This window comes from Antechinus flavipes, chromosome 1 (assembly GCF_016432865.1).
Source record: "Antechinus flavipes isolate AdamAnt ecotype Samford, QLD, Australia chromosome 1, AdamAnt_v2, whole genome shotgun sequence".
In the NCBI taxonomy this organism is placed as follows: Eukaryota; Metazoa; Chordata; class Mammalia; order Dasyuromorphia; family Dasyuridae; genus Antechinus; species Antechinus flavipes.
The window spans coordinates 657,025,933-657,053,855 of NC_067398.1; the positions used below are offsets into that span (position 1 = coordinate 657,025,933).

Sequence of the window (27,923 nt, forward strand, 5' to 3'; positions counted from 1 at the left end):
CAATTCTGATGGACCTGGTCATCCTCAACAATGAGATGAATCAAACCAGTTCCAATGGAGCAGTAATGAACTGAACCAGTTACGCCCAGCGAAAGAACTCTGGGAGATGACTAAGAACCATTACATTGAATTCTCAATCCCTATACTTTTGCCCACCTGTATTTTTGATTTCCTTTACAGGCTAATTGTACAATATTTCAGAATCTGATTCTTTTTGTATAGCAAAATAACGGTTTGGTCATGTATACTTATTGTGTATCTAATTTATACTTTAATATATTTAACATCTACTGGTCATCTTGCCATCTGGGGGAAAGGATGGGGGAAGAAGGGGAAAAATTGGAACAATAGATTTTGCAGTTGTCAGTTCTGTAAAGTTACCCATACATATAATCTGTAAATAAAAGGCTATTAAAATAATAAATAAATAAATAAAGAGGGGGAAAAAAAAGATATAGGCATGTGTATTTTCCAGCATTGACAACTGCAAAACTTTTTGTTCCAATTTTTCTCCTCCTTCTCCCCATCCCCTCCCTCAGATGGCAGGTAGACCAATACATGTTAAATATGTTAAAGTATAAGTTAAATACAATATATGTATGTATGTCTGTACAGTTATTTGCTGTACAAGAAGAATCGGACTTTGAAAAAGTGTAAAATTAACCAGTGAAGGAAATAAAAAATGCAGGAAGACAAAAATAGATGGATTGGGAATTCTATGTAGTGTTTCATACTCATTTCCCAGAGTTCTTTCACTAGGTGTAGCTGGTTCAATTCATTACTGCTCTATTGGAACTGATTTGGTTCATCTCATTGTTGAAGAGGACCATGTCCATCAGAATTTGTTATCATATAGTATTGTTGTTGAAGTGTATAATGATCTCCTGGTTCTGCTCATTTCACTCAGCATCAGTTCATGTAAGTCTCTCCAGGCCTTTCTGAAATCATCCTGTTGGTCATTTCTTACAGAATAATAATATTCCATAATATTTATATAGCACAGTTTTTTCAGCCATTCTCCAATTGATGGGTATCCACTCAGTTTCCATTTCTGGCCACTACAAAGGTGACTGCCACAAACATTTTCGCACATGTGGGTCCCTTTCCCTCCTTTAAGATCTCTTTGGGATATAAACCCAGTAGTAACACTGCTAGATCAAAGGGTATGCACAGTTTGATAACTTTTTGAGCATAGTTCCAAATTGCTCTCTAGAATGGCTGGATGTATTCACAATTCCATGAACAATGTATCAGTGTTCCAGTTTTCCCATATCCCCTCCAGCATTCCACGTTATCTTTCCCTGTCATTCTAGCCAATCTGACAGATATGTAGTGGTATCTCAAAATTGTCTTAATTTGCATTTCTCTGATTAATAATGACTTGGAGCATCTTTTCATATGGCTAGAAATAGTTTCAATTTCTTCGTCTGAGAATTGTCTGTTCATATCCTTTGACCATTTATCAATTGGAAAATGGCTTGATTTCTTATAGAGTCAATTCTCTATATATTTTGGAAATGAGGCCTTTATCAGAATCTTTGACTGTAAAAATGTTTTTCCAGTTTATTGTTTCCCTTCTAATCCTGTCTGCATTGGTTTTGTTTGTACAAAAACTTTTCAACTTGATATAATCAAAATTTTCTCTTTTGTGATCAATAAGGATCCTTTCATCCTTTTAATAATTTTTCCTTCTCCTGTGAACAGTGCTATTTATTTATCCTAAGTTGCCTAATGCTACTTATTAACTATGTACCCTAATTCTATCTGCACTTTCTTTAACATGCCAATACATTTCTTTGTTTCCAATTCAAGTTCCTGTCTTGGAGCCTATTTTGGACTCCAGCTGATGGGTATACCCCTCCCTCAGTCCTCTTGGGAGAGAAATTCCCCAATACCTTAAAATATTATACTGATTTCAGTTATTACTATTATTATCTCTCTGGCTTTCAAAAGGCACATTTCTAAATCATCCAAGAAAGATGATAATTTACTACATTTTAATCACAGAATTAAATAATTTTGACCTTAGAAGAGACATCAGGAGCTGCTGAGTTCAACCCATGCCGGAAGTTGTTACTATGATATAATTAATAAAAGATCATCTATTCCATGCCCAATGGTGTCCAAGAAGGAGGAATCTATTATCTTCGCAGGCAGCTCATTCCACTTTTAGACAGCTTTAAGGTGGTACAGTAGAGTATTGGGCTTAGAATCAGGAAGACTCATCTTCCAAAGTTCAAATCCAGCCTCAAACACCCACTAGCTGTGTGACCCTGGGCAAATCATATAACCCTGTTTGCCTCAGTTTCCTCATTTGTAAAATGAATTGAAGAAATCAATGAAGAAAAAAACTACTCCAGAATCTCTGCCAAGAAAATTCAGGAATAGGTTATGATCAGTAAGACATGACTGAAAACAACTGAATAAGAACAACAACAAATAGTTGGAAAACTTGTCCTAATATCAAGCCCAAGTGCTCTTCTTTATAACTCCCTTCCATTGTCCTTGAGACTAGGCCTATTTGAACATGGAATCAAGACCCAAGTTTTCTTTTGTTCAGGCTAAACAGCCTCAATATTTTAAACTAATCATTAAATAAAATACTTTCAAGATTCTTCACCGTTCTAGAAGTATCACTGTTCTTCTTGTAACATTCAATTTGATAATTTTTTTTTTTTGCGTAAGTATGGTTATTTTTATTTCCATTGTTGTCTTTTTGAAACTACAGACTAACTATGTTTCCCCTGATTTGGATTTGTAAATTTGTATTTGTATTTATAAGATATTGTATATTATATTGTATTTATCTCTGTCAAATTTGATCTTATAAGGCCCAGCCCAGTCTTGTGTCATCAACAAATGTGAAGAGCATGTCTTCTGTGCCGAATATGAACTTGTTCAACAAGCATTTATAAAGTGCTTACTATATGCCAAGCATTATGCTAAGTATTGAGAAAGCAAAATAAAAGACGGTTACCTCTCTTAAGGACCTCACATTTTAGCGTATAAATTACAAGCTACATACTTGCTATGTATAAGAGCCGATGGAAATCTTACAACCTTCTTTTGTAACTCATTCTAGGGTTAAACAAAGCCATTCCCCCTCTTCATCACTGGTATTCATAAAGTGTAACAGCCGGAGTGTTTAACTTTGATCCCTGTGGGGAACTAATGGAATGGATCTGATATTACTGGCATAGGGAATTCCAAGGTGAGGAAACTCCCTCTAGAATTGTAGGTTGGCATGTGCAGCATTACCCAGAGTACTGAGACAACTTCTATGTGCCAGAGACAGAAACTTGAGCCCAAATATTCATAGATGTGAAGATAGTTCATTTTCTGTATTATAACAGACTGAGGAAATTGAGGTATTCTGGAAAATATCCATAGGGGAATCAAAAGGAAGTCATGGTGGTTTAGGGGAAACAAAACTCTTCAAATGTGCAGGTAAAGGAGTCTCTTTTCTTTTCTATCCTCTTGGGCAGGACTTCTGGTCTCCCTTTGGTGATGGGTGGAGCAAGGAATGCTCTTAAGGCCTGAGGCTCCTACCTTGTCCCAACAGCATAACCTCCTGGTTGGCCCTGAGCTTTCCTTTTCTTTTGGTCCTGGTCTCTAAGCCCAGTCTGATCACCTTTATCACTCTGGTCCAAGGCACCATAGGTAGGGGCTTAGCTGTGGCCACCAGGGGACATTAAATCCCTCTTCTATTCTCTCATCTAGTCCTTCACTAGAAAGGAAGTAAACAGTGAGTCAGGGACAACTAGATGGATGGCCCATGAGAGTATTGTGATGGGTAGAGGATTTATGAAAGTATGTGAAGGACACAAGCAGAAGAAATGGGCATTGCTGGAGGGAAGAGCCATATCTTCACAACTAAAGTCCCACTGGAATATGGGAATATTTAAGATTTGTAAATTGTTATACCTGTATTGACCCATTGGATTCTCACAACCACCAAGTCGGGTTAATTTAATTATCTCCCTTTTGTAAATGAAAAAACTGAAATTCAGAAGTTATGTGATCTACTCTTTGTCACCCAAGTGTCAGGGATAGGATTTGAAACTAGGAGCCTCTGATTCCACTCCACTCTATCCACTTTGCCATGCTGCTTCACCTTCCCAGGCAAAAATTCTTACCAAATAACGTTTATCCAAAAAAATGCCTCCTCAACATAATTTTACCATATAGTCATTAGCTATTATCACATCTGTCTTCCCTGTGACCCATGTACCTTACCAGCAAAATAGCTGCATTTGATTTCTATAGGAAAGAATTTCAAGGGCTCCTACTACCTTAGGTTCTGTTCGTTCAATTCCAGTGAGGAAGAGGAGGTTGGCCAGGAAGAGGCACAAGGAGAGCTGGAGGTGGAGCATGGTGCCAGTGCCCCGGATGGCTCGACACAGGAAGAAGGTGAGGGCAGCCAGAAAGAGACACAGCAGGGAGAGGCCCAGCCCCACATAGGTGATGATAGTTAGCATGAAATCTTCCTTTGATCAGAAAGAGAAGAACAGTGGTCATCATTTTGAGCCTTGCTACTGTCTACTAGAAGACTTCAAGATTCACATGCTTATGTTGGTTTTAATAGATGGACCATCAGTGGAATATGTGTGTGTGTGTGTGTGTGTGTGTGTGTGTGTGTGTGTATGTGTGTGTTTGTGCAATGGCATTTATTTACCACATACAGACAGACTTGTCCCACTACAGATTACATTATTCCCCTTTTGACTGAATCTTTCAGATACAAATTCAACTGTGACTGACATCTGGGCTGTGAATCTGGGTGACTGGAAGGGTGGTGGTAGCAAGCTGGGAAGAGAGAAGAATTTGGAGGGAAGGACAATGATTTCAGTTTTGAACATAGTGAATTTAATAATCCATTTTGAGATGTGAAGTGAGTAATTACATATTATCCTCATTTTGTAAGTGAAGAAATTGTTTTAAAAAAGTTATCTTGATCAGCAAGCATTTATTAAGCACCTCCTTTATGCCAGGAATTGTGATAGGTCCTGGGGATACAAAGACAATTCCTGCTCTCAGGGAATTTATATTTTTTAAAGCAAAAAATATACCCATTTGTAACAAATGGAGTTAATGACTCCAAGATGAGTATATATTGGTATCTATGATAGATGGTCTCTTACATGTGGTGCAATATCTGCAGGCATTTATTGAGAGACCTCTATGTTTTGGTTCCTACATGAGATAGACTCTGGGGGTACAGCGAAAAAAATGAAACCATTCCTGTCCCTCAAGGAGGGCATGTTCCTTAGTGGAAAACCATCTGGACAACATATACACATAGAAATATATACAAAATAAATAGGAGGTTATTTAGAAGAAGGCACTAGCAGATTAAGGAGGAAGGAATCATTAAGATCTTGTGGAGTTCGAGCTGCTCCAATGATTCTAAGAACCAGAAGTAATGAGAAAGAGCATCTCAGACATGGAGGACAATCTGAAAATTCATGGAAATGGGAGATAAAATGGTGGCCAGTTTGATTGGACCACAGAGTTCATGAAGGTACATATAATATAAAATAATGTATAATAAGGCTGGAAAGGTGGATAAGAGATGAATTGTAAAGGACATCAAATCAAATTAATTTGATTCAACCTACTTTCAATTCCACGGATGCCATGAGTACTGCAAAGCTGGAGAAGTGACTGCAGCTGCATACAGTGTGACTGTCATTGAAAGAGATGGTTTCACAGCCTTTGTTGGACCAGACTGTGTTATCCCAGTAAACACAAAGAGACTTTTCTTTCACACTCTTCATCTGGAATGAGAAGGACATGATTTATGGTATATCAGAATTCAAGAGCGGGAAGTTCAGAAACAAGAAGGAAGCCAGTTACTTTCTACTTACATGAATGTGTTGAAAAGTGAAGATGACAGGTATGGATAGGAAACTATTATTCCTATATCCAATTGTCCCACTCACTACCTTGGAGTTCAGATAAATATTTTCTAGTTTTTCATTGATGGTAAGATTTTCCTTGGAGATAAATGTCTCATTTACTATGGATCCAATGGAATTGTAAGAAATAAAAACAACTGCACCTGTAAGGAAAGAAGAAAAGCAATTTTTAAAAGAACTTTTGAAAAGAAAGTCTTAAAAATACTGGTCAAATTTAAGGGGTCATTGAATCAGTCCAATAATGGGACTGAGTTTTAGAGTTGGAAGAGATTTCAGAAACACAGTTTGACTTCCTCCCATTCTTGCAAGCATAGATCCCCTCAACAATATCCTCAATAAGCATCATTTAGCTTCTGCTTTCTGACCTTCAGTGATGGGGAACTCAAAGTCAGCTTTGCAATGTCAATGCATTCCATTTCAGAACAGCTCTTATATTTAGTTAGTATTCTCTTCTATTGAGAAATTATTTCAGTAGGTTCACAATCCCAATAAGTTGTTTATATAGGAAGTATAATAGAAATTATAAAAAGAAAGTTGTTCGAATTTTGTTGCCAGTCCAGGATAATAGCACACAGTGAAAACATATTTTGACCGCATATTTCCTTCAGGTAATCCTTAGTTATATAGACAATGATTAGGGGAAATTTATCCAAATATCAAGCATGGCATAGTGGATAGAGACTCAACCTTATAGTCCAGAAGACCAGGCTATCTAATTATGGACAAGTCACTTAACTATTCAGTGTCCAGGCAATTCTCAAAGATAAGAAACTACAATAGAATTGATGATCTACATTGATGAAGGCACTTTACACACTAGAATTTCTCCCACAATGATGAAACTGTTCATCTCTAACTTACCTCCATTCTCCCCAACCACTGATCGTCAATAATAAGCTTCCAAACTTAGTGAGACAACCTCATTAATCTGACTTGGAAGCTAACTGCTTAATGTAATGAGAAATTCTAGAAGTCCTGCTTTAATTATGGCATTTTGTTTTCTGTACCTTTTGAGTCTTTTTCAGCAATTAGGGTGCAATTAAGACTCATCACTTCATTTCCAGCCTTCAATTTGAATGTTAAGTTGTTTTTGTCACAGTAACCCTCAATGGTCATTGTTGTAATAGCTATTGAAAAGAAAAAAAGGAAATATAAAATTAATGCCTACATCCACTTATTGCCTCTTCCTCAAAATTTGCTTGTGGCATAAAGTACCACAAGTGCCTTTTGGGTGCAGAGACATGAAAACCTGTGTGATAGAGAAATAGCAATTTTGTTGCTAAATGGTCTCTAAACATTCAGATAGAAGAAGATTTTGATGAATCAATACATCTAAAATAGAAAGTTGTTCAATCAGTCAATAAAGATTTATTAAGTGATTATTATGTTCCAGGCAATGTGTCAGTGCTGAGGATTTATCAGCACTTTAATATATACATGGATTTATCACCACCACCACCACCACCATCATCATCTCTTTTTTGCACATGAGAAAGAAAATTTAAGAGCAGGTGAGTAGTCCATAGGATCATTACACTATTTCATAGGAAATTCAGAGAAAAAGTATGGACTGGAACTCAGAATTATGGTGTAGTGGAAATAATGTCAAATTTGCATTATTATAGAGCTAATAGACCTATATTGCATTATAGACCTAAGTTCAAATTCTACTATTTACTACCTATATGACTCTGGAAAATTCATGAACCTTTCCTGAGCCTCAGTTTCCTTGACTGTAAAATGAAGTGCTCATACTACAAAATCTTTGAGGCCTCTTCTACCTCTAGATCCTTTGATCTTCCTGTCATTTCTGGATTCAATACCTTATTCACTAGATTATGTTAGCTCCTAAGAAAATAAATTGTAGGCAACTCATTATTAAAGATAATTTCTACAGTGGGAAAGTGAACAGTAATATTCAAGGAGATAATTCTGTTTATCTGCACAGACAAAAACTTGAAATGAGTCTCCCTTTACTTTCAAATTTACCTTTCCTTTTGGAATAGGCAACAAAGTTTTGAATTCCTGTGAAATTATTTACAAGGGGGCTCTAGTAATGTCACATTTTGAATACCAAACATTTCAAGACTTTCCACCATGTTGAAATCTTAGCTGCCTTGTCTGCATGAACACATATATTCAAATGTTTCCAACAATTATAACAAAGAAATCTTCAAATTTCCTATCTTTTGACCCAGAAACACCATGACCAGTGTTCTACCCCAAAAAGACCACAGAAAGAGGAAAAGAACTCATACATACAAAAATATTTACAGTAAGTCTTTTTTTGTGGTGGCAAAGGACTGGAAACTAATCATTTGAAGAATGACTGAACAAATTGCAACATATAAATATAATGGAATGCTATTGTGATATAAGAAATAATGAAAGATGTTTTCAGAGAAAACTGGAGGACTTGTATGAACTAATGCAAAGTGAAGTGAGTAGAACCAGGAACAATTTATCCAAAACCACCAACACTGTAAAGAGAAATATCCTGAATTAGTTAAGATGAACAATGATTCCAGAGGATCCCTTTTGAAAATTGCCACCCACTTTCTGTCAAAGAGTGGATGGACTCATAATGCAGATATAGAATGAGGCACATTTTCACAAGGGCCCTAGTTGAGTATTTTTAAAAGGACACAAATATTATCCAAACTGTTAACCCATGTCATGATCAGTCTTACCCATTGATTTCGTCTTTGCTGAGGATTGAAGTCCAGAAGGGAGATTGAGAGCCAACTCATATGCAACTCTCTGTACATTCTCAAGATAGAAGGTCACTACCTGAGCTATTTCTTCTTTGCTTCTATTCACCTGAGCTGGAAAATTGTCAAAATGATTGGCAATATACTGTAGTAAAGAAAAAAAGATGCCATGTTAGTGAGTCTGATTGAGGTTTTTGGGTTGCTCTGTTCTATCATGGTTGTATTTTCACAGTGAACTAATACAGTGTGAATCTGAGAAAAATCAGATTCTCAACCTTTTGCTGATAAACATAACATATTCCAGAAATAATGCATCTTGATGTTCCTATAGCTATTCAAGGCTTTTTGGGCACTTTGTCTATATTATCTCACTCACACCAGTCCTATTGAGTTAAAGGTTATATTTTACCCCCATTTATACATGAGGAAACAGAAGCCTGAGAAGTAAAATTATTTGTCCATGGTCGCACAGATAGTATGTGTTAAGGATAGGGACATGAATTTATCTCTCTCTTACTGCCATGAACAATATGCTTTCTGCTCTATCATTGTATTTCTGAGAATTTTCTTTTAAGTTATTGTCATTTCTTGAAAGCCACAATAAAGGGGAATAGTTTAAGGACAAAAACAGTGACCATGCCAAAGAACTAGGCCATTCCTGAGCTAGAACTGTGCCCAGGATATTTCCATTGTGATATATATTCTGTATGGAGACTGAGTCCTCCAGACACATGCCTTGTCCACTTCTGAGAGACAAGTACTCTGGTCCCTTGACAGAGGGTATGCACGGCAACAAGGTTTGGGCTGGTGCCTTTAGATTAATCAGAAGCCACTGCTCTTCAGAAAGTTATGATCTCTTTGCTTAGTCAATATGGATCTATAGGTTTCTGGGTTCCAATTACAGCCTGGTTGTTTACTATCAGTTGGACCTTGACCATAATATATACATTCATGCCGTCTCTTCATTCCTAAGATTAGGAGGGGTTGTACTAGATGGTCTTTCTCCCTCCAAATCTGTCATCCTATGAATTAACACAAGAGAGTGATATTCTTGTTTTTGTCTCATTCATAACCTGCTATTTTCTCATCCCATAAGAAACATGACCACTGAACATGGAAAAGAGGCTTATCTACTCTCCTTATTCTTTCTCAAAAGCAATGAATGGGATTGTTAATTCCAATGCACTTGGAGGCTTCTCTGAAAACAATAAAAATAATTTACTTTTTAGAACTTTCAAGTTTATAAAACCTTTACTTCACAATAGCATGGGATGGTTTATAGGCCATTTTATATGTAAGGAGCTGAGGTTTGGAAATGATGAGTGACATGTTCATGGTCACATAATAAGTATGAAGAAGAACCAGCATTCGAACCCAGATCCCTTAATTCCAAGCCCACTGAGCTGGGTCATTTCTCATCATGGTCAAATGTCCTAAGAAGATGAAAGTGCATTAAGATCACAGCAATGAGACTTCTGGAAAAACTGCTATCTTCCATCACCCACTCTATGCTCAACTTTAGCCTCAAGTTAGGGTCATCACGCTCTGTGGCTGAAAAGGACTTCTGGTCCTCAAAACATGTTATTGTTGTAGAGTGGGGAGACAATGTGCTTCTAAGATAAGAAGAAAAAGTGAGCAAAATTAATTTGAATGCTATATCATTTGATATTAATGTTAATTTATAATATTTGCTTCTCTGTTTAAAATCCCCACTTTTTGTTTAGTTCACATTAAAAAAATCTTCCAAAAATTGCTTCTAAGAACTGACTGAGGAATGTGATCACATTCCACTCCCTTTCAGGGTCTGGTCTGGTCCTCTGACGTACTATCAATGGTCACCCTTGCTCCTGGCTTTTCCAATGAAAAGTTTGATGTGACCTGGCTCACAAAGGGAAAACTTGACCAGATAGATCCTAATCAAGTGATTCGTTGGCCCAGATAGTCAGAGACTGCTGAATCTCACGAGCAGCTCTTATTCCCCCATTCTCCAACCCTCCTCAAACCCTCACATCACCTCCTGTCCCCACCTTCTCCTCCCCCATTCCCACCATCCCTTCACTCCCATCTCACCCTTCCCACCTTCCCCATGATGAAGTGATTGGGAGGAACTGAGTGCTCTTAGCCCATCTTCTCATCGTGTTCAGTCAGATTTTCCTCTTACTCATCAGGGGAAATCCCAATAATGTGCTGTCAAGAAGACAGACTAGTATTTAAAACTGCCTTGAAAGCTTCCTTAAAGTCTTTGGCCTCCAGGGAGACCACTGGTCTCAATTTATTAATATTTTGCTGATCTAATTAACAAACTAATTTTGTCTCTTAGAATTTTATATGCCATAAAAGGATTTCAAACCTCTAAAGTAAGTGGAGCTGCGCCATTTCGACATGCAGAGTTTAAATTCTGTAAACTAGTGCAAATCTCTCTGTGGCCATCTAGAAAGTTGGTAGCACCTGGCTAAGAAAGATCATGAAAAAAATTATTTTCATTCTTTTAAATCCAGCTGTATTGAAATATAGGCATTCAACCTAGGAACTGCAAACAGCTAATTGACTACTTCTTTGTTTTATATGATATGGCACCCAAGGAATCACATGAAATTTAGTATATGTTAAGAGAGGAATAGCATCCAGAAACATCAAGGTGACAAAGCAACACATACACACACACACACACACACACACACACACCCCAGAATGAGGACAGTGCACACACAGACTATAATCATATAAGAAAATGAATAAGTAAAGAATCTAGATGGAGTCTTAGAAGGAATGACTGCCAACTTGTTATATTATTTTGTGTATTCAAATGAATTCATTGAAATGACATACTTAGTAAACAAGTTTATATTATATATATTATTACATATCATACACTATTATGTTATATATAATATTGTATTATATTATATGTTAATTTATAACTAACTTTACTTGGTTTTATTGATGTTCAATATTAAGTTTTTAATAAAACTTTTAAAATAATTATTCATATATATTTGAAGATTATTTCTATAATTTCCCCCTGTATATAAGAAACACATTCTTAATGATATAAACTCACTTGTTTGAAACAATTTCTTGAAAATATATCATTGTCAAGTTTAGAACACCAGGAGATATCTAGGGATGGAAACAAGAAAAACATTTGAGGAAGAGGTATTATTCAATGGAAGAAATGATTGCATTGATCTAAACAAAGGGAATTTCTCCCTAGCTTCTGATTCTAATTATACCAGGCACTTAAGCAGGAACTGAAACTAAATCCTTTCTAAAACAAATTGCAAAAGACAGAGAAAGGAAAAGAGAGAAGAGAATGAAGATGGGAGCCTACAAAAGGGGATTTTGTAGATAAAGTAGGGTTGAACTAGAACATAAGGAGGTCCATTTTCACTATCATGACCTAAACTTTAGCAGATACTACATCATACATTTTTCTGGTCATGTGCTTCATGTATGAAACCCTTTCACACTTATGGTATAATTCCTGGTTTCAATTACCAGGTTGAAAATGGACATCTCAGATTGTCAGCTACTTACATGAGTTGTCTGTGAATGTGAGGTATGAGTTAATATCTTTATGACTACATTATCCAGATGACCATGAAAGAACTTTACTTGAATTGAATTATATTACATAGACAGGGCTTGAGTTGGGTCAAAGTCTTGAGATATTTGGGGAAAAGGACACTTGATAAAGCTGCTGTGTGGAATGTAGTCCTGTTCACACTCCCAGAGACAGCAGAAATAGCCAAAGCTGAAAGGAAGGCAGGAGGTTCTTAGCCTTCAAGTGTTCACATTAGAATTTCTGACTGAATTCTTCTATCCAGCTCCTATCTAGAGATACAGCTGCAGTAGTAACTTTCTCACAAGTTTGGTACAAAATCCATAGTAACCAGAGCTGCATATTCATTAATATATACAGCAAAAGTGGGTATGGGAAGCAGCATGAGGAGGAGAAGATATAGCATTTCAGGACAATGTCTCAATATCCCATTTGCCAGCTTCTTGCCAGGATTGAGACTGGTCATGAGATGGCTTCTTAACTAGAGAATGCTACATAAGGTGTGAGTGCACAGTAAATCCATGACTTCTGGGTAAGCATCCGAAAATTCAAGGCCCCTCTTCCTCCCTATCCCTTGGCTACTTAAGTGGATTATCTGTGAATGTAGGGAAAAGTGTTATTTTATCCAGCAGTATCTAAATGACCATATAAGGACCTATCTTTTGTGGGCTAGTCTGTCTGGGCCAAGTACTAATATGGCAAACAAAAAAAATCAGTCTCTAGATGTTTCGTTTTGTATATGTGATGTTTACACATAATATACAGAGATTTTAACTTTTCATCTGGATAGTTGGGTAATATAAAATGGAATCTAGCCTTTATCAAGGCAGGTGCTAAAAATTAATGCCTTGCACCATGCTCCATAGAGAAGTTCTTTCCCGTTATGTTTTTTTCTGCAACTTTCTTTCCAAGATAGTGGAAACAGTGATAACTTTAGAAAATAAAATTTCTTTCTAGGAAGTATAAGCTACACAGCTGGTTATATGCAGAATTCTCTGCCCCTGGGACAATCTTCTGATTGCTACCCAGATTTGGAGGGGAAATTCTGTTTCTTTTTTTGTTTTTATATTCCTAGCAACTAATACAGGGCCTGACATAGAACAGATGATTCCTTTGTGTTTGTTGAATTTAAAGAAAGTGACTCTTTTTACTTGGATATTTGATAGCTAAAAATGGGTGGATATTGAATTGATATTTCTGCTTATAAAATCTGTTGCTTCCTACAGGCCTTTGTCATTCCCTCCATCAGACATGAGTTTTCTTTCTCCTAAATACACTATGCTTACATCTCATTGCATTTTTATAATGACATATTCTCTTACCTGATAGGGAATTCCAAGAGTGTTTTATGTTTTGTATAACTTGGCCAAACTGTATCATTTTCACCTTTGTCTGCATCTTGAGGGTTGAAGGAGAAACCAAAGACTTGTGCCAAAGAATGGGTTCTGCAAAGGAATCTGAGGTTTCTTGGGCAAGACTCCTGATTCATGTTGGCTATGTGATTCAGGGGAAATCACAAACTTTTAATGCTCTAAGCAGCTTTCTCAGAATAAGAGTGACCAAAAAGAAAACATTTATAAGAGTGAATGTTTGGTAGAGTAGGAAAAACATTGTGTCATGGTTAGGAAACCCTGTTTCTCCTCCTCCCATCATGCCCTTTTCTATGCATTTACCCAGGCTGGGCCCGCTGCTTGGAGTACATTGCCTCCTCATTCCTGCCTGTTAGGATCCTATTCTGTTCAGTTCAATTCAATAAACCCTAATAGAGTGTCTACTGTGTGTCAACCTCTGAGGATAAAAGGCTAAAACTTGTGTTCCGGCTCAGAGAGTCCTGGCTCTAACCCTGCCATGGACTCAGGAGAACAGCTGAGTTTCCTGCTTGGCTGGACCTGCCCTGGTGCCCTGGCTCTGATTTCTAGGGAAGCATCTGCCCCTTCCCCATCCAGGGCCCTGATCCTTGGCTGGCAACCCCAGGGGCTTCTCACGGACTCCCTGAGTCCCCAGTTCATCTCCTCTCACGGGGTTGTGGGCGCTCTTGCTCCCTAAGGGCATACCAGGAAGCAAATGCTCCTTATACACCAGGTTCCTAGAGCTGGGGGGCTGAGGGCTCAGTAGAGACAGTCTCAAGGCTGTAGTCAGGGAGACTCATATTCCGAATTCAAATCTGGGCTCAGACACTTCTAGCTGTGTGACCCTGGGCGTGTCACTTAACCCTGTTTGTTTCCGTTTCTTCATCTGTCAAACTGGCTAGAGAACAAAATGGCAAACTACTCCAGTATCTCTGCCAAGAAAACCCCAAATGGGGTCATGGAGAATGAAATATGACTGAAATGATCAGAGAAAAAGAGTTGGTAGGGAATGTAGAAATCACCTGGTCCAACAGCCAGATGTGGAAACTGAGGCTCAGAAAGGTCAAGTGACCTAAGGTTATAAAGCTAGTTGAGGTCATTGAATTTGGGGCTTAAAGCCTCAGGCTTCTTATTCCCTCTCATGTTTAAAAGAGAAGTTTTTTGAAGGCAGGGGATGGTCACTAAACATATGTATATTTATACACACATACACACATATACAGATATTCACATAATACACATCTGCAACACACACACATACACATACTTACATATAACATATACATATATACATGTATGAATGTGTTTTTATTGCCAATACTTAATGAATTGCTGGATAAACTTAGTAAGTGCTTCATAGATGCCTTTTGCACATTGGCAGAGGACTCCCACAGCCTTCTCTTAGTGACCCAGATCCTCTGCTCTCCATTGGGGTGAAGCATGACTTTGTGGTCTTAGAGGGGCTCATCCATCTGGGGAGGAGGGGACACCCATCTTGTATCTGGCCATTCCCCTCAATCTCTGTGCTATTGGTTGAGACCATTCCTTTGCCTTGGAGAGATTCTAATTATCCAAACAAACTAGAACTCCCACATCCTCAAGAGCTAAGAGAGAGAATGAAGGTCTGTCTGTCAGTAGAGCCACTGTCTGGCTTGGTGTGAGAGGTAGGGAGGGTAAGACTGGGAGAAGGAAGGACAGGGCCCTCCATGGATCTTCTCAGCCCCACCTCCCTGGGAGAGAGGAATCCATAAGCATCCATCTCTCTGTGATGCTGCATCAAAATGTGGCCCAGATTCTTGTTGGCCCTAAATGATACTTCAGTTCATCTCCCAAAACATCTGTTAATAATATGAGGGCAGCAGTTTTATCATCCATATAAAGACAGGAATTGGATTAGATGATGATGTCTAAGACTTATTTTTTCATCTAAGCTTGAATTTCTGGTTTCCCAGGATTTAGAGATGGCGTGAGTAGTGATGAGCTAAAGGGCATTCAATAGGAGAGCCAGAGGCAGGAGAGGGAATGAAGAAGTGGTCCATATGAGAGGGTGAAAGACACTGGCCAGAAGTGTCCCATGCAGGGAGAGACTGCTCTGCTCTCAACCTCAGCAGAAAGAGCTCTTCATTGATTCCCCAGCTAACCAAAGAATGCAGAGGTAGTTTTTACCTTGACAATTGTTCATAATGGCATTTGAGAATTTATTCTCCCCAGAAGGAAGTGCATATCCAGTGGTACAGATGCAGTGGAAACTTCCGTCTGTATTAACACAGTTTGCATTCCGACCACAAATGAGGATTGTTTCACATTCATTAATATCTGCAAAATAAGAAAAGAAATGAACCATACATTTTTGCACATAGAATTTGTTTCATCCGACTGCAGAATGTTTTTTGTTACAGAGGCTTTCTTTTCCTTATTCTTTTCTAAGCAGAGTTGGAAAGAAATGTTGTTGAATGAAACAAGAAAGAAAAAGAGAAAGTAAAAAAGAAAAGAAAGGAAATGATAAGTAAGGTAATAGAAGGGGTAGATTCAGAGATAATGTCAAGCCTTTTCTTTAAATTCTATTTGGGAAATTCCTACTGACATATAAAGTACAGACAATTTTTTTAAGGACTCTTACAGTAAAAGGGAGAAAAGATAGAGGCTGGAAAACTGGGGAGTTCAAGAGAGGAATTTCTAAGGATGGGGGAATCTGAGTGTTAATAGGCAGCAGGGAAGGAGGCAGTAGCTAAGGAGAGGCTGATGATTTCAAGGGAGAGGGTCAACTCATGGTCTCCAGAGTCAGTTCCTGGAGAGATGAGAAAGAGCATAAGGAACTTCCAGATGCCTCTCATCAGTCTCCATATCATCTTGTCCTGGGCCTCCTGCAGCAGTTATTTCAGTGACATGAATTTCTTTCTGTTCCCCTATTCAGGTGAAATTGAGCCAGGAAGCCAACACTCCTTATATACCAGGTTCCTAGAGCTGGAGGGTTGGGGGCTCAGTGGAGACAGTGCTGCGGCTAGAATCAGGGAGACTTATCTTTCAGAGTTCAATTCTGTCCCCAGACACTTCCTAGTTGTGTGACCCTGGGCACGTCACTTAACTCTGTCTCAGTTTCCTCCTCTGTCAAATGGAGAAGAAGAAATAGTAAATGATTCCATGATCTCTGCGAAGAAAACTCCAGATGCAGTTATGGAAAGTGAGACATCCCTGGACAGAGTTGGTACGGAACCTAAAGATCATCTGGTCCAACACTCAAATGAGGAAATTGAGGGACAGAGAGGTTAAATGATCTAAGACCACAAAGTTAGTTAGGGGTCATTGAATTGGGGCTTAAGGACCCAGGTCTGTATTCCATCATGTGTTTAAAATAAAAGGTTCTTGAAGGCAGGGGATGGTTGCTCTCTCTCTCTGCCTTTCGTCTCTGTCTCTGTAGTCGACAGACTCCCTTCCTCGCTCTCTCTTTTCCTCTCTCACTCCTTCTCTTTCTCTTCTTCTCTCGTCTCTCTCTCTCTCTCCCTCTCTCTTTTCTCCTTCTCTCTCCTCTCTCCCTCCCTCTTTCTCTGTCTCTCTTTCTCCTTCCTCTCTCCCTGTCTTTATCTCCCTCTCTTCTTTTTCTCTTTCTGTCTCTCTCTCTGTCACTGTCTCTCTCTTGGCATGAGGAGTAGGGAGAATAAGGCTGGGAGCAGGAAGGGGAGAGCTCTCTATGGCATATGGCTCAGAGTTCCTGCTGGTACTCAGTGAACCACCTGGTCCTTATGCTGAATTCCCACAGAATTTGATAATAATATGAGGGCATCAGTTTCCTGATCTATATAAGGACAGGAATTGCATTAGATGGTGGCTAAGTCCTTTGATTTCATCCAAGCTTGAATTTCTAGTTTCTTTGGTTTCTCCTCCAAAGGTTATTGTCAGGGGCAAGTCCTTCACAAGACCTTTATAATTAATTTCCAGAGTCAACTTGCAGTACATTTCCTCCAAGAAATGGACAAATTTCATCTCCCTTTCTTAAATATCTCTACTTGTAGGAAAGAGAGATATGACAGATGGAAACCAGAGAGAGTTGAGAGCCCAGCCTGCTTGGGAGGCTTGAGTCTAGTTGAGGACCTGGCACACAGGGAGGAAGGCAGCTAGCAGAAGCAGGCTCCTATACCTCCTAGAACCACATTTTCATCAGAGGATCACAAATACCTACAGCATCTCCCTCACTCATTTAGTCTACAAACATTTATCAAGTCCTTCTTATGAGCAAGGCACTGTGCTAGGCACACTGGGGATACAAAAAAGGTAAAAACTCATTCTCTGCCCTTGAAGACACACTCACAGGCTAATGGGGGACACAACATACAAACAATTATGTGCAAAGAAGATCCATGCTGTGTAAATGGAAAATAAAATCTAAGAGAAGGGAGGGCTTTGTAAACCTTAAATACCATGGAAATTGAGCTATTAATTCTGAGAATCCCTCCTCCAATTAGGTCTGAAGCTTGTTGCGGGTCTCTGAGAAGCCCTCAAGAGGGAGTCCTAGCCAGGATGGAATGGATGCAAATGGGGAGAGAAAGTACACAAGAAAATAAGTGAGATGGCCCATGTTAGAGGGGCAAGGGGACAGTAAAGGCTATTGGATAGAAGAGGGAATGTGGCAGAGGGCAGAGAGAACTGGGCTCAGAGTAAAGAAGATCTGGATTCCCTTTTCCTCTCAGACCCACACTAACTCAAGGAGTCTCCAGGATTTCCAGGCTCCCAGTGGCTCAGGTACTTCCCTCGGAGAGCATAGCTGGATTTGTCTAATCACTGTCTAATTTCCTCTAAATATTCCTCTTCCATCTTTTTAATGAATATTGGGTCCCATGAGGCAGCATTGCCAGCAGGTCAGAGTTCTATGACCTCAATTATTTCTTCTGGTTAATAACTTGGAAAGAGTTTTGAAGCTCCCAGCCCTGAGACAGAGTCTCAGCAAAGCACTTGGAGGGGGTTTTCTGAGGAGGATTGAGTTGGGATGGACGGGAGAGGAAAAAGGGTAGAGTTCCCAGGATTTAGAGGTTGCCCGAGGTTTGAGGAGCTAAGGGACAGGGAGGGGGAGAGGGAAGGTCAAAGGTGGCCCATATGAGAAGGTAGAGGACACTCTTATGCAAGGAGGGATTTCTTCTGCTTTCAGCCCCAACAGAAAGAGCTCTTCTTTTATTCCCCAAAAGCACAAATACTACAAGGCTCGTTTTTTACCTTGACAATCCATAGGATTTGGGAATTTTGTCTTCCCAGAAGGAAGTGAATATCCAGTGTTGCAACTGCAGTAGTAACCTCCATATGTATTAATACAGTTCGCATTCCTACCACAATGGAGTTTATTGGGTGGTAAACATTCATTAACATCTGCAACATAAAAAGCAAAGAAAAGAAGAAATGAAACATAAATTTGTGTAAACACACAATGTGGAAATTTGTTTCATCTGACTACAGAATGTTTATTACAGGATTAAAAAAAAATTCTTTTCCAAGGGAGTGGGAGGAAGAGAAGGAAAATACTTATTGAATGAAAAAAAGAAAAGAAAAAAGAGAATAGAAAAAAGAAAGGAAATAATCAGTAAAGCAATGGAGGGGAGCCTGTTCAGAGACAGTAGCAAGCCTCATCTTATCTTCCTTTAACTGTCAGAGTCCTAAAAAAGCAGGAATATCCCAGATAAAATTCAGAGATAAGCTTAAGTCTGGCATCAATACAGTTAGTTGGAGAGGGCTGCCAGGCTATCTAGGGAGGGTAAACCTGAACCAGTCAGAAATGGAACAAGAAAAAACTTCTCTGCCAATAAATCAGTAGTGAAATAGAAACTATGCATGGCTGCTGCACTTCCAGCCTGGTGATTTTGGGAGCCTGAAACTGTTGTGGGGGAAAGAGTGACAGAGAGACAGAGAGAGACAAAGAGAGATGCAGACAGAGAGACAGAGACAGAGACAGAGACAGAGAGAGAGAGAGAGAGAGAGAGACAGACAGAAAGACAGAGAGAAAGAGAGAGAGAGAGAGAAAGAGAGAGAGAGAAAGAGAGACAGAGAGACAGTGAGACAGAGACAGAGACAAAGAGAGACAGAGAGAGAAAGAGAGAGACAGAAAGAGACAGAGAGTGAGAGAGAGAGAAAGAGAAAAAGAGAGAGACAGAGAGAGAGAGAGAGAGAGAGAGACAGACAGACAGACAGACAGACAGAACAAAAGGACTATTATCTAGCAGGAAAAGCCCAGTCAAAGTTAGATAATAGGAATTTCATCGAGGATATAGAATCACATGCTTAGAGCTGGACCGATCATCCTGACCTCCCCTTTTACAGATAAAGAATGGAAGCCTATGGAGAGAAGTGACTCATACAAGGTCACACAGCCAGAAGTATTAAAGCTGGGATTTGATTCTGTCTCTTCTGACTTCATGGACACAGGTCGTTCTTGCTCCATCACCATCATGCTCTCCCAGTGATCACATGTTTTTCTTCAGCAGCCACTTACAACCTGACTATTGATTAAATTTATAATTATAGTTAATATTTTTATAATACTTTAGGATTTATAAGGTGATTTACAAATTTTATCTCTTGGAGGAATAGCCAAGATGGAGAGAAAGGGCAAGGATCTGACTGAGTTCTCCCCCCAAACTTTCAAAATTCTTTAAAATAATAGCTCTGATCAAAATCTCAAACAACAGACCCCACAAAGATAGACTGAAACAATTTTCTATACCAAAACAACTTAGAAGGCTGTCAGGAAAGGCCTGTTATACCAGGATGAGAGTACAGTCTAGTCCAGACTGTACCAACACAGACCAGGCCCCTAGCAAACCAGGAGCAGGCTTTGGGAGCCACTGAATTAGCAGTAGCAGCAACTACATCAGCAGCTCTCATCCCACAGATGGTAAGGTGATTGAACAACTGATCACAAGGGTCCTCTTTGCTAGCACTGAAACAGAACTCAAGCTTCTTTTACTTATACTTCATTTATACTTGGATCCAGATTTTAGTCCTGGGTGGCAGTCCCAGGATAAGGAGGAGCGTTAGCATACCAGAGCTCATGGCCACAGTGAAGTAGGAACTCTCCTCACAGTTCTAGGGCAGAAAATAGTGTTTGTGGTCACTTACAGGCCAAGAGAATAGTAAAGAAATCTCTCTTTAGATCGTCCTACTTGGAATAACAGAAAACATATATGTCCCTGGAATTATCTTTGAAAACAGCTGCACAAAACTCTTAAGCTTGGGACAGTACAACCTTCATTTTGGAAGCAGAACCCTACTTTTTGAAAGTTAAAAATCAAAGATAGTCTGGGAAAATGAGCAAAGAACAGAAAAAAGTTGTGAACAAAGCAAGTTACTATAGTGATAAGGAAGATGAATGTACATATTGGGGAAAAAAGATAACAAAGTCAATGCTCCTATATATAAAGCCTCCAAGAAAAATATGAATTGGTTTCAGGCCATGGGAGAGCTCAAAAAAGATTTTTACAATCAAGTAGCAGAGGTAGAGGAGAAAAGACAGTGATGCAAGAAACTCAGGGAAAACAAATCATTAGCTTGGTAAAAGAGACACAAAAAAATACTGAAGAAAACGACATTTTAAAAACAGACAAGGCCAAATGGTAAAAGAGGTACAAAAAGCTAATGAAGAGAAGAGTACTTTAAAAAGCAGAATTTGCCAAATGGAAAAAGAGGCACAAAAAATTCACAGAAGAAAAAAATTCTTTAAAAAGTAGAATTGGCCAAGTGGAAAAAGAAGTGCAAAAGGTCATTGAAAAAAATAATTCCTTAAAAATTAGAATTGAACAAAAGAAAGCTAATGACTTTAGGAGAGATCAAGAAACAATAAAATCAAAATCAAAATCAAAATAATGAGAAAATAGAAGACATTGTGAAATATGTCACTGGGAAAAAAAACAACTAACTTGGAAAATAGGAGAAACAATTTTAAACAATTTAAAAATTATTGGAATACCAGAAAGTCATGATATTAAAAAGGAGACTAGATATCATCTTTCATCAAGATAACTGCTCTGATATTATAGATCCAGAGGGTAAAACAGAAATTAAAAGAATCCACTGATCACCTTTTGAAAGAGATTCCCAAAAGAAAACTGCCAGGAATATTATAACCAAATTCTAGAGCTCCCAGGTCAAGTAGAAAATATTGGAAGCAGTCAGAAAGAAACAATTAAAATATAATGGAGATAGAGTGAGGAAAACAAAAGATTTATCAGTTTCTGCTGACAAAATCAGAGGGCTTAGAATATGATATTCTGAAGGGCAAAAGAGATAGGATTACAACTGAGAATCACCTACCCAGCAAAACTGAGTATAATTCTTCAGGGAGAAAATGAGTATTCAGTGAAATAGAAGTCTTTTCCCCCCCAAAAAAATTATTTATTTGAAGAAACAAAATAAACAAAAAGAATAACAGAAAAGCAATACAAAACAAAATGAAGCAAAAGAAAAGAGAACATTCTACTGGGCTTATAACCCAAAGAGATACTAAAGAAGGGAAAGGGACCTGTATGTGCCAAAATGTTTGTGGCAGTCCTGTTTGTAGTGGCTAGAAGCTGGAAAATGAATGAATGCCTATCAATTGGAGAATGGCTGGGTAAATTGTGGTATATGAATGTTACGGAATATTATTGTTCTGTAAGAAATGACCAGCAGGATAAATACAGAGAGGCTTGGAGAGACTTACATTAACTGATGCTAAGTGAAATGAGCAGAACCAGGAGATCATTATATACCTCGACAACGATACTGTATGAGGATGTATTCTGATGGAAGTGGATTTCTTCGACAAAGAGATCTAACTCAGTTTCAATTGATCAAGGATGGACAGAAGCAGTTACATCCAAAGGAAGAACACTGGGAAATGAATGTAAACTGCTTGCATTTTGGTTTTTCTTCCCGGATTATTTATACCTTCTGAATCCAATTCTCCCTGTGCAACAAGAGAACTGTTAGGTTCTACACACACATATATTGTATCTAGGATATACTGTAACCTATTTAACATGTAAAGGACTGCTGGCCATCTGGGGGAGGGGGTGGAGGGAGGAAGGGGAAAAATCGGAACAGAAGTGAGTGCAAGGGATAATGTCGTAAAAAATTACCCTGACATGGGCTCTGTCAATAAAAAGTTATTAAAAAAAAAAAAAGAAAGAAAAGAGAACATTATCATGTGCCCTGCAGAACATCAGGGAGGATTCAAAATATATGACAACAAATACCAATTTAAGAAAGTATATATATATATATATTAGCATAAAAATTATATTCATGAGTGTCTATCTTTTCTTTATTGCCTTGTAAATTGCTCTTTTGTTCTCTGCTGCACACCTTTGTTACTTTTTTCTTTTTCCTCCCTTCATGCTCTCACACCCCTAAGAAGGTTATAGTTATAAAAGGATATATTTATATATATGTATTTAGACATATACATACACATACATACACAAACATACATACCCCAGATACACACATGTTTTTCCTATCCCTGATGACTCTTTCATTAAATTCTGCTGCATAACTTAGCTTATTTTTACTTAATCTCTCCCTCCCCAGGGATCCCTCCCTTGTCTTCTTCCCTTATCCTTTGCTTCCCAATTCACCTATCCCTCCCCTCTTATTTCTTTATAGATTTTGGAGGGTGCTATATCATCATGCCTATTGAACCCATTCCCAATGTGAGCAGGTTTTCAGAATTATGAGCCCTCCACCTCCCTCTAATGGCTCTGTCTATTCTTCCTTCACACCTCATTTGTATAACATGATTACTATTTTTACCTTTATCTGTCAATCTTTCTTTTGAGTTTACCCTATTGTTGATGTAAATCTTAAACATAAAGTATACATTTAAGAAAATAATTTGTCCATATTTAAACAGTTGGCTCATGTTGAGTTCCTTAAAATTGCTCTTTGATATTGGCTCTTTTGTGTTAAATTTATGTTAACTTTGGGTTTGTTGTTAGGAAGTCCTGAAAATATGCAAGTTTGTCTAATGTCCTTTTTTTTTCTCATTGAAAATTATAGATAATTTTGCTGGATATGATATTTTTTGGCTGCAGGCCTAGTTCTTTTGATTTTTCAGTAGATATGGAGTCTTTTATTGTACCTGCTGATAAGTCTTGTGCAATTCTAATTGTAGCTCCAATGTATTTGAATTATTATTTTCTTGTTTCTTGAAAAATTTTCTCTTTGACCTGGGGGTTTTGAAATTTGGCAATAATATCCTATGTGTTTTCCACGAAGAATCTCTTTGAGATAATAATCAGTGGATTTTTTTTCTATTTCTACTTTCCCCTCATGTTTAATCACTCCAGGACAATTTTATAGGATTATTTCCTATATTATTGTATCAAGGTTCTCTTTTTTATCACAACTTTCTGGTAGTTCAATTATTCTTATATTTTTTCTTCTTGATCTGTGTTCCAGGTCTTGATTTTCTTATGAGATAGTTTACATTCTGTTCTATTTTCTCAATCTTCATAATCTGTTTTGTTATTTCTTGGTCTTTCATAGCTCCACTGGCTTCCACTTGCCTGATTCTAATTTTCAAAAAGTTATTTTCATCTTTGAAACTTTGTACCTCCTTTTCTAATTGGTTAACTTTTTTTTTCTCACAATCTTCTTGTTTTTCTTGGATGGTTTTAATTTTTTGGTTTAGTTTTGTCCTCAACATTTCTTATTGGATTTTTGGAGTTCTTTTTTGAATACTATAAATTCTCTTTGGGTAGGGAACCATTTCACATCACTCTTTGTGGTAGAAACTTTTTTTAAAAACTAAAGTATCCTTCTCTAAAGATGAATACCAGTCTTCCCTGTTCCCATAGAATGTTTTGATAATGGGTTTTTTAAATAAAAGGTATTAGTGTAAGCATTTCTAATTGTGGGGTGGGGAGATGGTACTTCGTGGTTCCTTTTAGCTCTCCCCTCTGACCAGGAACCCCAAACCCAAATCCACCCTCCTACAAGTATCCATAGCCAGAAGTGCCCCTGCCCTCCTGCTTCTCTATTCACTGGGTGCTGGTTCTTTCTTTTGCCAACTTAATTTGGAGACTGAGACTGTGAATTCTTTTGCAAAACCTGAGACACTGACCTGGGGATTCCCAAATGTTATTAGGGTGTCTCATCTTTCAGCACTTTGACTTTGAATTATCACAACTAGGTCTGTATGCAAAAAGAGATAACAAACAAATAGGAAAAAGACCTATATGTACAAAAATATTTATAGCAATTCTTTTCTGGGGCCAAAGAATTGGAAATAGAGGGGATTCCCATCAGTTGGGAAATGGCTAAACAAACTGTTATGTAATTATGATAGAATATTATTATACTATAAAAAAGGATGAGTAGAAAGCTCTCAGGAAATCTGGAAAGACTTGCAAGAGCTGATACAAAGTTAAATGTACTGTGTACAAAACAGCAATATTTCTTCTTCTTTTTTTTTTTGAATTTATTTATTATAATTTTTTATATGCAAAACATATGCATGGGTAATTTTTCAACAGTGACCCTTGCAAAAACTTCTGTTTCAACTTTTCCCCTCCTTCCCTCCACTCCCTCCCCTAGATGGCAGGTAGTCCCATACATGTTAAATATGTTAAAGTATATGTTAAATACAATATATGTATATATATTTATACAGTTATCTTGTTGCACAAAAAAGGTCGGATTTAGAAAGAAGATAAAAATAACCTGAGAAGAAAAAAACAAAAATGCAGGCAAACAATAGCAGAAAGAGTGGAAATGTTATGTTATGGTCCATACTCATTTCTCAGTGAGTAACAGCAATATTTCAAACCAATCAGCTATAAATGATTTGGCTATTCTCAGCAATACAATGATTCTGAAGAATTTATGATGAAAAATGATATCTACTCCCAGAGAAAGAACTTTTTGCTTTCTTAGTGGTGGAGGGGGATGAGGAGGGAGGAAAAGAGAGAATTTGGAACTCAAAGTTGTAAAAATAAATGTTTAAAAAGTGTTTTTACATATATTGGGGGGAATAAAATATGAAATAAATTAAAAAAAACCAAATATTATCTGACTTGATCCTCACAACAACCTGGAGTATCCTCATTTTTCAGTTTATGAAACTGAGACAGGCAGAAGTTGATTGACTTGCCCAGGATCACAAAACATAGGCAGTTAGATTTGAACCCCGGTCTTGTTGACTCTGGATTGAATACTCTATCCACTGTGCCCACCAGCACCTCAAGCAACCTCTTTGGGCTTCATTCTTTTGACTGTAAATGTTTCACTGGTGTTCTTAGAATATTAAGGACATTGCAATGGACAGAGAGCTACCTTGGAGCCAGAAGACCCTGATTCAAACCTTGTCTCTGACACATGTTGCTGTAGATCTTGGGAAAGTAACTTCTCAATACACTAAGCAACTCTCTAAGAATATAAGTGGCTTTATCTTAAAATTTTTAAAGCGTAAATGTCTTTTAGAGTAGGAAAAGCATTCTCCCATGAGCCATGTTTAGGAAATCTTGCTTCTCCTTCTCATCCCATCATGCCCTGCCTCTAAGCATTTACCCAGAAGCACACTGCCTTCTCATTTATGCTTGTTAGGATCTTCTTCTGTTCAGTTCAATTCAACAAGCACTAACTGAATACCTAATATATGCCAGGCACTGAGGACAAAACCAAAACAGTCCTACTGTCCCCAAAGAGTTTACATTCTACAGGAATCTTCCCTGATTTCCTTGGCCCATTAAATTTTGTCCACACACATTTTTTGCCTTTTGAGGAGGAGGGGCCCTACCAACAGTCTTCTTTGTATTTTACTTAGTTGTGTCTTTCTAGTTGACCATAAACTCCTTGAAGGCAGGGCCTATTATCCTCTTCTTTGCTTTTCTCCAATATATAATCACTCAAAAGAATTTGACCTGACCATTCATCCATACAGAAAAAACTAGGTGGCTGAAGCATGTCTATTGCCCAAACTGTGACCTCCAGGAACATGGACAACCTGTCCAGCTTGTCCATCGGTCCTGTACGCCTGGGATAGACAAAATATATGGACAGTGAGTTGGGCCTAGAATTAAATTAAAAGAGGAGAGTAGGCTGGATTACCTTCAATAAACTGCAACAATCTCCATCTTTTCCCCTGAACAAAAGTCCATACTTTATAAGCTGAGACTTTCTCAATATTGGAGTTTGGGGTGTAAGATATGAAGATAAGAATCCTTGAAGAATTTCAGATGTATATCAGACACAAAGAAATAGAGAGCAGCATGGTGGTGGTGGTGGTGGGGAGGAGATAAGCATTTATACAGCACCTACTATGTGCCAGGTACTTTGTACAAATATGATCTCATTTGAAGCTTACAATAACCCTTTAAGGGGAGTGCTATTATGGTCTCCATTTTACAGTTGAGTAAATGCAGACAAACAGAGTGGGGTGACTTGCCCAAGGCCACACAGCTAGTCACATCAAAAGATAATGTAAACCTCCTCTTTTTTCAGGAGAAAGTGAGAAAGGTCTCAAGCATCTTGGGAAGAACCACAAGGCTGTTTGTGTCCAACTCTAGGACAGGATCGGACAAGAGGATCATCAAAGTGGGAAGGCATGGAAGGGAAGGCTGCTTTATTGGAGGGAATATCCAAATTGATGACATCACAGATCCGATGGAGTTATGTCTTTAATCACCAAGCCTAGTGACCATTTTCTCAGTGGAGAAACTGAGGCATTGATATCACTGAGATGATCACAGCAAGTGGGACAATAGTATGAGATCCTGCCACTGAGGTTCACCAGCATCCTGACCCCATCGCCACCAGGCTACCCTCCTTTGGCTGCTGCTTCTCCCCTTCCCTCTTCCCTTCTCCCCCTGTCTCCTGCCTCCTCCACTTTCCCTCTTTTCCCAAAGCATCCACTTAACAGGGTTCCTTGCATTCCCCTCCCTCTCACTCGGCTGCTCCCTCTTTCTTGTTCCCAACCCTTGGACTAATGTGGGCGTGGCTTCTTTACCGTCACAGATCTCCAGAAAGTCACTGAAATATTTCTTCCCACTCGTAGTAAGAAATCCATCCTCACAGGCACAGTGGGTCTTGTTGATACAAATAGCATTTTGGGGACACCCACCACGAGGACATTGAGAATCTAGTCAGAAGAATAAAATATTATCATAACTGTGCTTTCCATAAGGCTTTAAAGTTTATAAAGTATATTTGTCACAACATTTCTGTAAGATATGAAGCATAGTGATTATTAACTCCATTTTACAGATGAGAAAACTGACAGCTGATATTCCAATGGAAATAGCCTTTGTTATATTTTGTTGGGGGAGGGGGGACTGGGGAGTCCATAGCTTAGGAACTCAGCTAACCGGTTATCCTGGAACTGGAAGATAAGAGGAGGGAGACCAACAATAGTTTTTTTGCCATGATT

General features: G+C 38.3%; 1 protein-coding gene across 5 annotated transcripts in view; it reads right to left on the reverse strand.

Moving 5' to 3' along the window:
* Positions 1–27,923, reverse strand: part of LOC127544845 (adhesion G protein-coupled receptor E3-like) — a 214,069-nt gene that overhangs the window by 11,263 nt on the left and 174,883 nt on the right. Inside the window, exons 6-10 of one of the 5 annotated variants that reach the window (XM_051971708.1) lie at positions 8,609–8,774; positions 6,926–7,045; positions 5,868–6,061; positions 5,619–5,777; positions 4,293–4,487 (exon numbers count right to left, since the gene is read on the reverse strand). The exons of 2 other annotated variants lie outside the window; for them this stretch is intronic. In XM_051971708.1, the coding sequence (XP_051827668.1) occupies positions 4,293–4,487; positions 5,619–5,777; positions 5,868–6,061; positions 6,926–7,045; positions 8,609–8,774 (834 nt within the window). The remainder of the gene's footprint in view (positions 1–4,292; positions 4,488–5,618; positions 5,778–5,867; positions 6,062–6,925; positions 7,046–8,608; positions 8,775–27,923) is intronic. 2 more of the 5 variants (XM_051971709.1, XM_051971711.1) reach the window with 2 other exon arrangements.